The 11,915-nt window shown below is 42.1% G+C and overlaps 1 protein-coding gene across 1 annotated transcript; it reads right to left on the bottom strand.

Moving 5' to 3' along the window:
- Window positions 1-5,255: 5,255 nt before the first annotated feature.
- Window positions 5,256-10,975, bottom strand: LOC147640022 (uncharacterized). Its single transcript, XM_086824405.1, has 5 exons — window positions 10,882-10,975; window positions 10,276-10,465; window positions 5,990-6,182; window positions 5,537-5,899; window positions 5,256-5,279 (listed from the first exon to the last, which is right to left on the bottom strand). Exons 1-5 carry the CDS (start codon window positions 10,973-10,975, stop codon window positions 5,256-5,258), a joined length of 864 nt encoding a protein of 287 aa, XP_086680531.1.
- Window positions 10,976-11,915: the final 940 nt, after the last annotated feature.

Genomic DNA, 11,915 nt, shown 5'->3' with positions numbered 1-11,915 from the left:
GCCGAATGCTCTGCGAAACGCCTGAGTCTAGGCTGCGTTTTGGACAATCGGGAAGGACTGCTTGATTTTCTTGATCTTGAGGCTTTCAGAACGCCCATCTTCTTCCCAGTAGATGAGGGAGCTGCATTATCAATGGGTCTAGCTGTATGCCTTACACGAGCCATCTGAAAACGCAAGAAAAAGCAGAAAACTTTGCTATTCAGTAGTACACGATTAACAATTCACCATAAAGTGAGAGAGGGGGGCCAAGAAAGCAATATGCACTTCCTCGCGTTATGGTGAATCCATTCACCATAACGAGAGATGAAGGTCCACAGAAACACAATAATTCTTCTCGCATTATGGTGAATTCATTGACAACAATAAGAGGCGGATTATCGTGCATTCTTTGAGCTTCGATCTTGCGTTAAAGTGATTTGATTCACTATAACGCGAGACTAAGAGCCAGTCAAATCAAAACAATCCTCCTCGCGTTATAGTGAATCGATCTACTACAACGGGAGGAGGGTTCTCCCGAATCTCTTACCTTTCCGTCTTGCAGTTTGGTGAGTCGATTCACCATAACACATAGAGCAGTATTGAGATTCTAATGACTCGTCGTCTGCTTTACGGTGAATCGAATCACCATGACGGAGGGCAAACAGTCGAAGAGAAAATAATGGCAGGGGGCAAACAGTCGAAGGAAAAACAAAACAATCAAGTATTATACAAGAAACACAAAACAATCAAGTAATACACTTTCATCACATTCTATGAGTGGGAATGGATGGAGACTGTCGTGTAGGAGGTGATTTAATTGACACCAATAAGAGGTGGATTATCGTGAATCCTTTGCCCTTTGGTCATGCGTTATGGTGAATTCACCATAACGCGAGTCTAAGGGCCAGTCAAAGCAAAACAATCCTCCTCGCGTTATAGTGAATCGATTTTCGCGAATCTCTTACGTTTGCCTTCTGCCATGGTGATTCGATCCACCATAAGACATGGAGCTTATTGAGATTCTAATGGCCCGTCGCGTGCTTTAAGGTGAATCGAATCACCACGGCAGAAGGCAAACAGTCGAAGAATAAACAATGGCACAGGGCAAACAGTCGAAGAAAAAACAAAACAAACAAGCAATATACAAGAAACTTACAAAACAATCAAGTATTATACAAAAACTTACATTTCTTGCGTGTGAATGGATGGAGACTGTCGTGCAGGTGTTGGAAAGTCGGTTCAGTACTGTGGCGGTAGTCGGAAGTCAGCTGGAGGCAAGCAGGAGGACGGACAAGGCAAAATCGATAAGAGGACGAAAAGGTGGCGTGATTAACGGCTTTGATTAGTCTTTAGAGCGAACACACGTGCTGGCGGGCTGCCAGGGCGACTAGGCGGCGCTAACGTGTCGTATAGCATTAAAAAGGGCTTTGATTAAACTTTATAGCTTGTACACGTGCTAGGTACACGGCGGGATGCCACGTGGCATTCATGGAATGGCGGGTGAAAACGCGGCGCTGACGTGTCGCGTAGCATTAAAAACGGATTTTCTAGGATACTCATCTCATTTATTGCCTCTTTTGGAGTTCGTATTCTCATTTATCTCCCCACCAACGGCCTTTATCTCCATCAACGACTGACTATCTCCTCCAACCCTCCTTCATCAATCATCCTCCTGTATCCAACGTCAAAGACAAACCTCCAACCTCCTTCATCTCCATCTCCTGCGACGATTGTATACAATTCGTTTTCCTGGTATTTTTATCTCCTTTGTGCTTTTTTCTTCTTTTGTTATTTCGTTGTTTTGGTTTCAGTCGTGGAGAACTTCTTGCTTTGTCTTTTCATCGCGTTAAGGTGAATTGAAAACCTATGACTCCTCGCCTTATGGTGAATTGACTGCGAAGAAGAGTATTTTAATTCGTTTGACACCTCCTCTCTCAGTATGGGTACTGGAGAACTATCTTTATTTTTAATTCAACATAACGTTAGAGGCGTTGCCAAAGGATGATAAAGTCGTCATATTGCGGTGAATCAATTCACCACAACGCGAGCGAAGGTCCCATAGGAAGCACAATACTCCTCCTCGCATTATGGTGAATCGATTCACCATAACGCGAGAAGAGGTCCTTGACTTAGCTGCAATTTTATTTGCGTTAGGGAAAATAGATTCACTACAACGCGAGGAGGAATACCTGGATTCCTCTGGCATCTCCTCTCGCGTTATGTTGAATCCATTTACATTTTCTTCTTTTGTTATTTTGTTGTTTTGGTTTCAGTCGTGGAGAACTTCTTGCTTTGTCTTTTCATCGCGTTAAGGTGAATTGAAAACCTATGACTCCTCGCCTTATGGTGAATTGACTGCGAAGAAGAGTATTTTAATTCGTTTGACACCTCCTCTCTCAGTATGGGTACTGGAGAACTATCTTTATTTTTAATTCAACATAACGTTAGAGGCGTTGCCAAAGGATGATAAAGTCATCATATTGCGGTGAATCAATTCACCACAACGCGAGCGAAGGTCCCATAGGAAGCACAATACTCCTCCTCGCATTATGGTGAATCGATTCACCATAACGCGAGAAGAGGTCCTTGACTTAGCTGCAATTTTATTTGCGTTAGGGAAAATAGATTCACTACAACGCGAGGAGGAATACCTGGATTCCTCTGGCATCTCCTCTCGCGTTATGTTGAATCCATTTACACCACACAGAGATTTGTTGTTTAAGATCGACTGTCTCTTGATTCATTGCCTGAACTAATATTTTCCATGTCTTTTCTACAGACTTGAATTCAGCCATGGCGCAAGTTCAAGTCGAATTTGATGTGGACGAAGAGATCAAAGAAACTCCTGCAACTCTATTATATGACTTCCTGTACAAATGTCGACATCATGATTTGCACCTTGCAATTTCGTTGATGTTCAATAGCGATTTTTCTCTGGAGGATACATTGTCTAGCCATCATGGATACTTCGAAGAGGCAAAGCAAGAGTTTGACGAGCTCACAAATGAAGAACCAATGATGATTGATGGGAAAAGTCACATTCATTTTAATCTCAAGGTTTCGCCGGAGAAGAAGCAGAGGTTAAACAGGGATTGGCACAAGGTGCCATGTGACAAGAAGAGAGCCTTGCTTTGCCCTTTTCACAAAAGAAAGTGCCGCTTGATGGAATACTCCTACGCCTTCTTATGCTTCTTGCACATGAACGTGCAATTAACAGATGAAGAATGTACAGAGCCGCTTGCAAAAATTGAAAGTGAAGACACGATTTCTCGTCAGGCAAGTCCCACCGTTGAGGATGCTGCTGAAGAGGAGGACACTCCTCATGTCATTGAGGAGTTCAATGTTGAAGAAGAGAGGAAGCTTAGTTCGGTGGTTGATATTGAGGCAGTTAGAGAACAAAACAGTGATGTAGGTCAGCTTGTGATTGAATCAGATGACTCCTCCCCCATTCCAACGCCATTACTCCCCTCCTACCAAGTAGGAGATTCAGAGTATATATTGCTGACAGACATACAACGTGTATTTAACTTAAGGGAGGATCATTGCATAGCTTTCATAGCCTAGAATCTGGAGGTCGATGACAATTTTGTAGATGATGATGGGATAGACAAGTACCTACTAGTGGATAGCCATGTGAAAGACACCGAGTTCCTTTCTGCTGCAGCAACACTAAATATGATCTATGCTGATGCCCTTAGATATGAATGAAAAGATGCCACAGAGGAAGAGCTACAAGAAGCAAGGGACAGATTGAATATCACCAACATGGGAGGGTGTAGGGATGTGCCAAATAAGTCAGCGGAAAACGTTCCTAGTTCGAGCACTAATTTATGGCAAGACGCCTTGCTTGAAGCAGATGAGAACCAAGAGGTTAGTTTTTTTTTGTTGTGGATTTGGCTTTATCAACTTTGTCCTGAAATGTTTGGTGATGTTGTTTCTGGCTAATGCTCCTTTATTTTTTCAGTTGGAAATATATGAAGACACATTCCTCAAACATGCTTCAAGCAAGCGTATGGCGGGATTGGGCCACGATTCGACACTAGGAACATATATACACCGCCTAAAATTCCCTCAAATTGTGATATTTCACGCTAGCTACTCCAAGGACAACGCCAGTTTTCCTCTGATGGCGATAAAGACTTTATCCAGGTATTTAGGTGGCTACCACGTAAGGCTGAATGCAAACAAGGCAATACTTCTGGAGCGGCAAGCAGCTGTTCGAATTTTTGGAGAGGGACCTGGAGTATATTCGTTAAGATGTAAATATTATTTAACATATGCTGCTTTACGGGTTGGCATGTGGAATCACAGATCCCAATCTGTTGAGTGATTGCGGGAAGAAGCATCTTCTTAGAACAGCAAGGCCAAAGGTCCCTCTTGTGCCATTAATAGAGGATGAAGAAGATGATGCAGAAACGTCAACAAAAAAGGCTCGACTGGGGGAAGTCTCTGTTCCAGATTAACAAATTTAGATTGTTCCAGTTGCTAAGAAGTTTCGTCATATTTCTCAATACTCTTCTTGTTTACCATTGCAAACTATGAAATGTATATATATTGGAAACATTTATATGGGACATAGATGAAAGCTCTTGTTCTTTTAAAATCTTTCACAGTTACATCATTGTTTTACAATATATATTTCAATGATCAATTTTCTTCCACACTCTGCCCTGTCTTTGTCGTTGTCTTAGCCATTCAGCATGATTCTGCTTTCCCTGTGAGGAGACATATATTGAACGTCTCCGTTCAGCCTGAACCTTTCTTATTGCACATGACACAGCTGATTCAGCATGTTTGATCTTCACACGAGCCCTCACTTGAATCCGCCTATACCACCACTGACATAGTTGCTTCATGGGATTACTTTTCTTTATTCCTCCTCCATGTTGAGTGGCCCTTTGATAGGCATAACGTGCTTGCCAATGAGATCTTTCCATGCCTTGGGTAGACCAAATCCCAAGGCTTCCAAACTCTTCCGCAAAAAAGGTTCCATGTGCATGCAAAATGTGCTACAAATGCTCAACAACAACAAGACATTTAGTATCGTACAATATTTTTTGAACAACAAAAAATACTCAAAGCTGTAGGTTTTCAAGTAATAACCATGTATTGTGTCAAGTTTGTCGCACCCCATGCCTTTTCATAGCTAGTGTAGAACTCTGTCACAACTGCCTCAAATTTCTCAACATCCCCATCTTCAAACCTTGCTTTTTGCAACAAAGGTGCTAGGCGATCAAGTGCCAACCACGCTTTGGCCTTTGCCACCCTTGCTTGTCCTAAAGAGCCTTGGTCAGGTACAGCTGCATGAAGCTTCCTCCACACCTCAAAATCTGTACCCAGATGACCTCTCTAGGTATGATTAGATAAGAACTTTATGGCTTTTGCACCTCCAAAACATGGTTTGCTAGGAACATTTCCGGTCTTCCCTGATCTTCTCAAGTCCTTCTGAATCTTCACTTGACCACAATGTAAACCTGCATCTGAAAGCACTTGCTCTATTTTTTTAATAGTTCTTTCACTCTCTACTAACCAGCGCATGCAAAACACAAATATGAACTCTGATCAAAGGGATAGGAAGAATTGGATCCCAAGTAGGATCCACTCCTGGAGCATCACGATTTGGGGGTTCACGCCTATTACTGATTGCATTTGGGCATTTCCATTCTCTCTCTTTTCCTCCTTTGGAGACACCTCGTTCGGTCATACAATACAGGCAAGGATACTTGGCCATTGCTCCTTGGGAAATACCAAACATGCATTTCAAGGTTTTAAGATCTGCAGCCAGGTGCCATTCAACCTCATATTCACCATATCCTTCTACATAAAGCTTTTCGCCATTCGACTGCTGCTGCTGGATAGTGGAAGGAAGCTCAGTCTGGTTGAAGTACCACTTCAGAATTTCATGGGTCTCTGTTGGAACCTGTTAACAACAACTGTTAGATTGTCTACAACATCATAACAAGAGGATAGCAACATAATATTCTTTATTTAAAAATGGATAGCACATCACCTCAAATGCAGCCAGCCACCAAATCTCATTTTCGGATTGTACACTAAAGTGCTTCTCATCAGCATTACTGATACTTGCATCCAAAGCTCTATTCATTAAAGTAATGCTAACCCTTTCCAGCTTCTGTCCTTTGATCACCTCACTTTCATCAAGTTTCAAAACAAATTTCAGCCTTCCATTGCACTCATGTACACTGATGTCATAAAATTTCACCATAGCCATTTGTAATTTCCGAACATCCATGATGAAATTGTTGAACTCTCTAAGCTCTATAATTTTCTGTTCCCCGCTCTTTTTAGTCACTGTCAATGTGCTAGACACGTGACAAGGCTCTCCAACAAGTTTGACCATTCCCAAGTTGAGAATATTTCAAGCTTTGTTTACGTGAAATGGTTTTGGAATGGGAATTACTGTTTTTTTTCCAAGCTTGCAATTGAAACCCTCTTTTACTTTATTAAACAACATCCTGTAAGACTTTGTGCTTATACCAGCCATGTCACATATACCTTGTGCATCTGCAGGCGTGAATGCTTCACTCACCTCTTGCAAGGATTGCTTTGCTATGTCTGATCGAAGTCTTGCAAACTTAGGATGCTGTATTGCTGACTCCACGATGTCTTTTGTCAGAACTTTGCCAAATATATCAGAACCTTGCTCTTTTGGACCCACAACATCTGTGACCATCCTGAAGCAACAACGATAGCTATTTCAGTCCACCATTCATCTAACTATACCACCCCCACACCCAATCCCCCATCTCCAAGAAAGGAACTAAAGATGAAAATGAAAGTGAGTGCTCAAAGAAATTTAAGCTCAAAGAAATTATAGATCCCAATGCCTGCAAGCTTTTACACGACGCTTCCATTGGCCACCTCCAACATTGAGTTCTTCCAATGGTTTGATCTTTCTCTTGCGTAATCGAGCACCTAATGGCGTGTCTTTCAAATATTGCAATTTTCTGTTGAACTTTTCAAGTTGTTTTCGAAGGTGTGCATTCTCACTCTCCAATGTGAAATTGTTGATTTCTCGAACTGCCAAAATTTCATTCTTCTCCTTTATAGTGTCCTGCATCTTACAAATAGTCTGCTGCAAATGATCAAACTCTTTTTGTAACCCAGCACAAACTTTTGCCTTGTCCTCGTTTGAAGCTTGCAAAGCTGTTGTGATCGATGCCAAGTAAAAATTCGCACCTTCAAGCATTTTTATCCTGGCATCTCTATCACTCAAATGTCTTTCAAAGATACTTTGACATTGGCCAAACAGTCTTTTGCAATACCCAAGCAATCCATTTTCACCCTCACACACAAACTTGAAGAAACTTGTCAACCCAAAGAATGATGGAGATTGAGAGGAGGTTGGATCTGGTGGGTAAATACTACCATCCAACCAAAGGTCCATATTTTTCTTTCCTTCATTTCGAAGCTCAGTAATGCGGGCTTCGCATGCTGGCCTAGACCAATTTCTCTTACAGCAGGGAGCATAATCGGGTTCTACTTGGAAGTGGATGTCCACCTTTTTCCTCTTTTGCTGCACAGGTTCCATTGCATTGTTCTGTGCTTTAACAACACCAAAAAGCATAATGAACTCACACTTTAACCAAAAAAAACCAAAGATATTACACTTATCTCCCGTGAAGAAGATTGCTTCATTAAAACCAAAAGACAACATCACTAAATAATACCTCCTTGTCCATCAAACAAACTTGTTGGTATCCTGGATGAACCAAAATGTACAGAGTACTTGTAAGCACAACCCTCACTTGAAAAAGGTAAGAAATGGGATTGTTATTCATGCACAAGCAGGTATGGCGCATGAAGAACAAATACTTTTCCATCCTTTTTCAAAACTTGCCGCCTTGAGAAGAAGAGAAAATCAAAAACCTCCCGCTCAAAAAAACTCGGATTTGGAGTGGTAGTGGTTGTGCAATCGGGAAGACAATGAGGGAGACAATGCAAGATGATGGGTTGCAGGGACTAAGTTCGGTTAGCAGAGTTGGCTTCGTTACATTCAAAAGTGTAATGAAGAAAGAGAGTGGTGTCTTTTTTCAATAAAATAAGGCACCATAGTGGGAATAAAAAACTATACTCAAGATGCATTGTTTTGAATTAAAAAACACCCTACATGTCAGTTAATGGAATAAAGAACTCAAAAACGACGCACGTGCCCTCCAATATTATATGTGGATTTATTGGCTTGCTTTGTCCACATCACCATCCCAAGGGATCTCTTACAAGGCCCCTTTTTGAGTCCAAATTTTCCCTAATGAATAGCAAACCAAGGCGTAGTGTGCAGTGTTCCTACTAGACCATCCTGGGGCTGTGGACCATCCAACAAGGTCATCTTGAGCCATCATGAGGCCGCAACAACGGATCTGCAAAGAATCTCCAAGAATCGCACCAACGGATCTTCGAAGGATCTCCAAGGAGCGCACCAACAGATCTTCCAAGAAGCACACCAACGGATACATTGGCATCTTCCAAAGATAGGAGATACTCAGCGAATGGCATCCTTGGATATGGTGTGACTCTCCAGAGCATTATAAGACACATCAATGGAACCGTTGGGGATCCTCCTGTATATACTTTTTTCAGCTCAGTCTGCGCTGTCATTGTCATCTTGGCTTGTTCGTTGAGTCCTGTAGTCACTGCGTCATTTTACCCTCTGTGTTGTCCCCCACTGCTGGGTGTGCACAGTGCAGTAGTGAGGGGCATGCATCAGCTTATTGAGCTTATGAAAGCAGTCTTGAGCATGAGGAGTAGAGAGCTTGGTCTAAGGATTTATGGATTCACAGATTTTATCCTCGAGTTGGTTTTATGTGCCCGTGTTCAGCACTCTTTCCATATGGATTATTTTGGATTATAAATCAAGTTTGCAAGCAAGCTATATGGAGCTATATCTCAAGATACCTTATGTGTATGCTAAGGAGATATTTCTTTTGGCTTCTTGACGAACCCGACAAAGAAAAGCTATGTATAATTTGTGTTTTACCAAGTTGCTACTTTTTGCCAATATTTGGAATTTTGTACATATTGAACTCTCTTGCTGACGCAAGTGGAGAGTGTTTCTCATGTCTATCTTGAGATGTGTTTTAAGAAAGTTATTTTTCTAAAAGGCGTTTTCCTTGGAAACCATTCTGATTTTGGAAAAGGCTTCTCTACGGTTCTGATGAATAGTTAATGGTTTTGGTCTTGTGTATGAGATGCTAGAATGTTGCTTACACCAAGATCTCATATGGGGGAGTATTCTCGTGGTATGGGACGCTAGAATATGTCTGTCGCATATGCGTTTACAAAACTATGAATTATTTATCAGTAACATGGACTAGCTGATTCTAGACTGAGTATACTATGGCTGCAGTGGATTTAATGGATATCTCATGGATCGAGGATTTTTCTATGGATTTCTATCATCGGCCTAAATGCCTGTAAAACTATCTGTCTCGGTAGACATGCTTAAGCAGAACTAGGATCTCTATGCCTGTGATTTATCTTATGTTATACAACACTCATGGAAGAGTTGGTGACTCTAGTGAGTGAGTGTCTGAACTCATGGAAGAGTCGGTGACTCTGTCCAGTGAGAGGAGTTTTAGCGAGAGGAGTTGGTGACTCTGATTTCTCACTATTTGAACTCATGGGATCATGGAAGAGTTGGTGACTCTGTCCAATAAGTATTTCATGAACTCATGGAAGGGTTCACGACCCTAGTGAGTGGCTTTGGGTTGGTGACCCTGTGAACTCATGCAAGAGTTGGTGACTCTAGTGAGTTAATATCTGGACTCATGGAAGGGTTGGTGACCCTGATGAGTGAAGTCTCATGGATGGGCAAAATTGTTGGTCAATGCGAGTGACCTATGATCTTGTAGAGAACCCCATCATGGACTCCATTGGCAGAATGGAGTTGTGGAATGGAAGAACCGGACCGTAAAAGAGATGGCTCGTGCTTTGTTGCATCATGCAGGACTCCCTACCACTTTCTGGGGTGAAGCTGTGGCTACCTCAGTTTATTATTGTAACTACTCTCTCACTAAAGAGGTTGAGGGGATGATTGTGGACGAGGCTTTTATAGGACACAAGCCTTCTATATCTCACCTACGTGTTTTCGGTTGTGTTGCTTTTGTGCATGTCCCATATTAGAAGAGGATTGCTTTTGCACCCAAGTTAAAGAGGATGACCTTCATAGGCTATAGTTTGAGATCCAAAGGAGGGTACCGCTTTTGGGATTCGAAGGTTGATGACATCATCATTTCCCGTGATGCTCGGTTTGATGAGAGCTTGTTTGGCATCGACTCCTCTCCGCCTGGTGCTTCTCCAAATTTTCTGGATGATCCATTCTCGGTAAATGTTACTGATCCTCTTCCACGTCCAGCTCCTTCTCCTCCTGCTACTACTGCGGAAACTTCAGTGCGAGCTGCTACTTTACAGCCACCAGTTCCTGTTGCACCAGCTTCTGCAGCTCCCAGTCCCTCTACGAGTCTTGCTATGACTCCAGGATTGCCCCCACAAATTGTCTTTATTTATTTATTTATTTATTTATTTATTTTTGGTCGTGTTTTTAAAAAAATGTTGGGCTCTCTCTCTCTTTCTCTCTCTCTCGCACGCGATCTACAGTCATCTCTTCTTCACCTCCTCCTCTCTCCTCCAATTTCTCACAAATTCCCGAATATTCCCAATTCCCTAAATTCTCAATTGCTCGATTTCTCATAAATTCCCAATTTCTCACAATTGCTCAATTTCTCATGAGTCACAATTCCACAACTCCCCAATTGACCACAATTGCCTGAGCTTTTACCATATTTTAAGTGCCTAGCTAGCACTAGGTAGTCCTATAAATAATTCTACAAACTACAAGTTCTAAACCATTTTATTGTATTTATATAGAAAAAACTACGAAACCTCCGCGTTTCTTAGCTGAAAGACCATACTCATCACCTTTTCTATTCCTTGATGGCTTTGGTTTCTGAGGCAGATACTTCTCTGTGGCATTCATGCTTCGATCATGTACCCATTGCTACCTTACAGAAGTTCCATTCTCAGCAGGTTGTCAGTGGACTGCCTCAACTCAGGTCTCTTTCACACATTTGCTCATCTTGCATGATGGGCAAGTATCATTGAGATGCATTTCCAGAAGAGGCCACCCATCGAGCAACCCAAAGACTGGAGCTTATACATGCATGGACCCATGGAGAGGCTCGATATTTTCTTCTTGTTGTGGATGATTTCACTTGCAAAGTCTCCATATGTTTTTTGACATCGCAAGTCAGATGCTTTTGCTAGTTTTAGGACTTGGATTGAGGTGGTGGAAAATCAGTCTAGGGGCACAGTTTCGTTTCTCTGTAGGACTGATAATGGTGGTGAGTTTGTCCCATTTGATGACTTCCTCGCGTCGAAGGGCATTCATTGACACAAACCACAGTTCCTTCCAGTCCTCAGCAACAACCGAGAGAGTCTTCTTGTCGATCACTTCAATGAGCTCATCATCAAAGTACACACCAAGTCCTTTCTGAGAAGTTTGTACACTGAAAACAAATTTTTGGAAATCCGTAGTACATATAAAACATCATGTAAGGTGGTAGAGGAACCCAAAGAAACATTACCAACACTGGTGAAGCAAGGAGTTGTTGCCGATGCGAACTGAAGAAGAGACATTCTGGTAGTCCTCTAGGATATGGGCTTGATTGGTCATGTGGGCAAAAGCACCACTATCACCAACCCATTCCACCGCTTTAGGTGTGTCACTAACCTCTTCTGGAGAAGTCATCTCTGTGATCACGACGAGTGAATCCTGTAAAGAAGTGGATGGATCTGTGACTGACTGCCATGTATGCTACTTTGGCAGATCTCTCCTCTGACACTTTGTCCTTGCCCTTGTCTTTGGTGTAGTCCTTGTCAGATGCTTTGGAAGCATCCTAGGCTTTATACTTGGCTTC

The sequence above is a fragment of the Cibotium barometz genome, chromosome 3 (genome assembly GCF_041138505.1).
Source record: "Cibotium barometz isolate CiBa-2024 chromosome 3, ASM4113850v1, whole genome shotgun sequence".
NCBI classification, from domain to species: Eukaryota; Viridiplantae; Streptophyta; class Polypodiopsida; order Cyatheales; family Cibotiaceae; genus Cibotium; species Cibotium barometz.
The sequence above is the reverse complement of the archived record's forward strand: the minus strand, read 5'-3'. Positions and strand labels throughout refer to the sequence as shown.

Bases quoted from the DNA above. Each gene is read 5' to 3' on its own strand.
- LOC147640022 (XM_086824405.1), bottom strand. From the start codon at position 10,975: ATGAATGCCACAGAGAAGTATCTGCCTCAGAAACCAAAGCCATCAAGG. The intron at 6,183-10,275 runs GTCGATGCCAAA...TTATGACATCAG, and splicing joins GAAGCACCAGGCGGAGAGGA to TGTACATGAGTGCAATGGAA. The intron at 5,280-5,536 runs GTTCATATTTGT...AGCTTCATGCAG, and splicing joins TTCCTATCCCTTTGATCAGA to CTGTACCTGACCAAGGCTCT.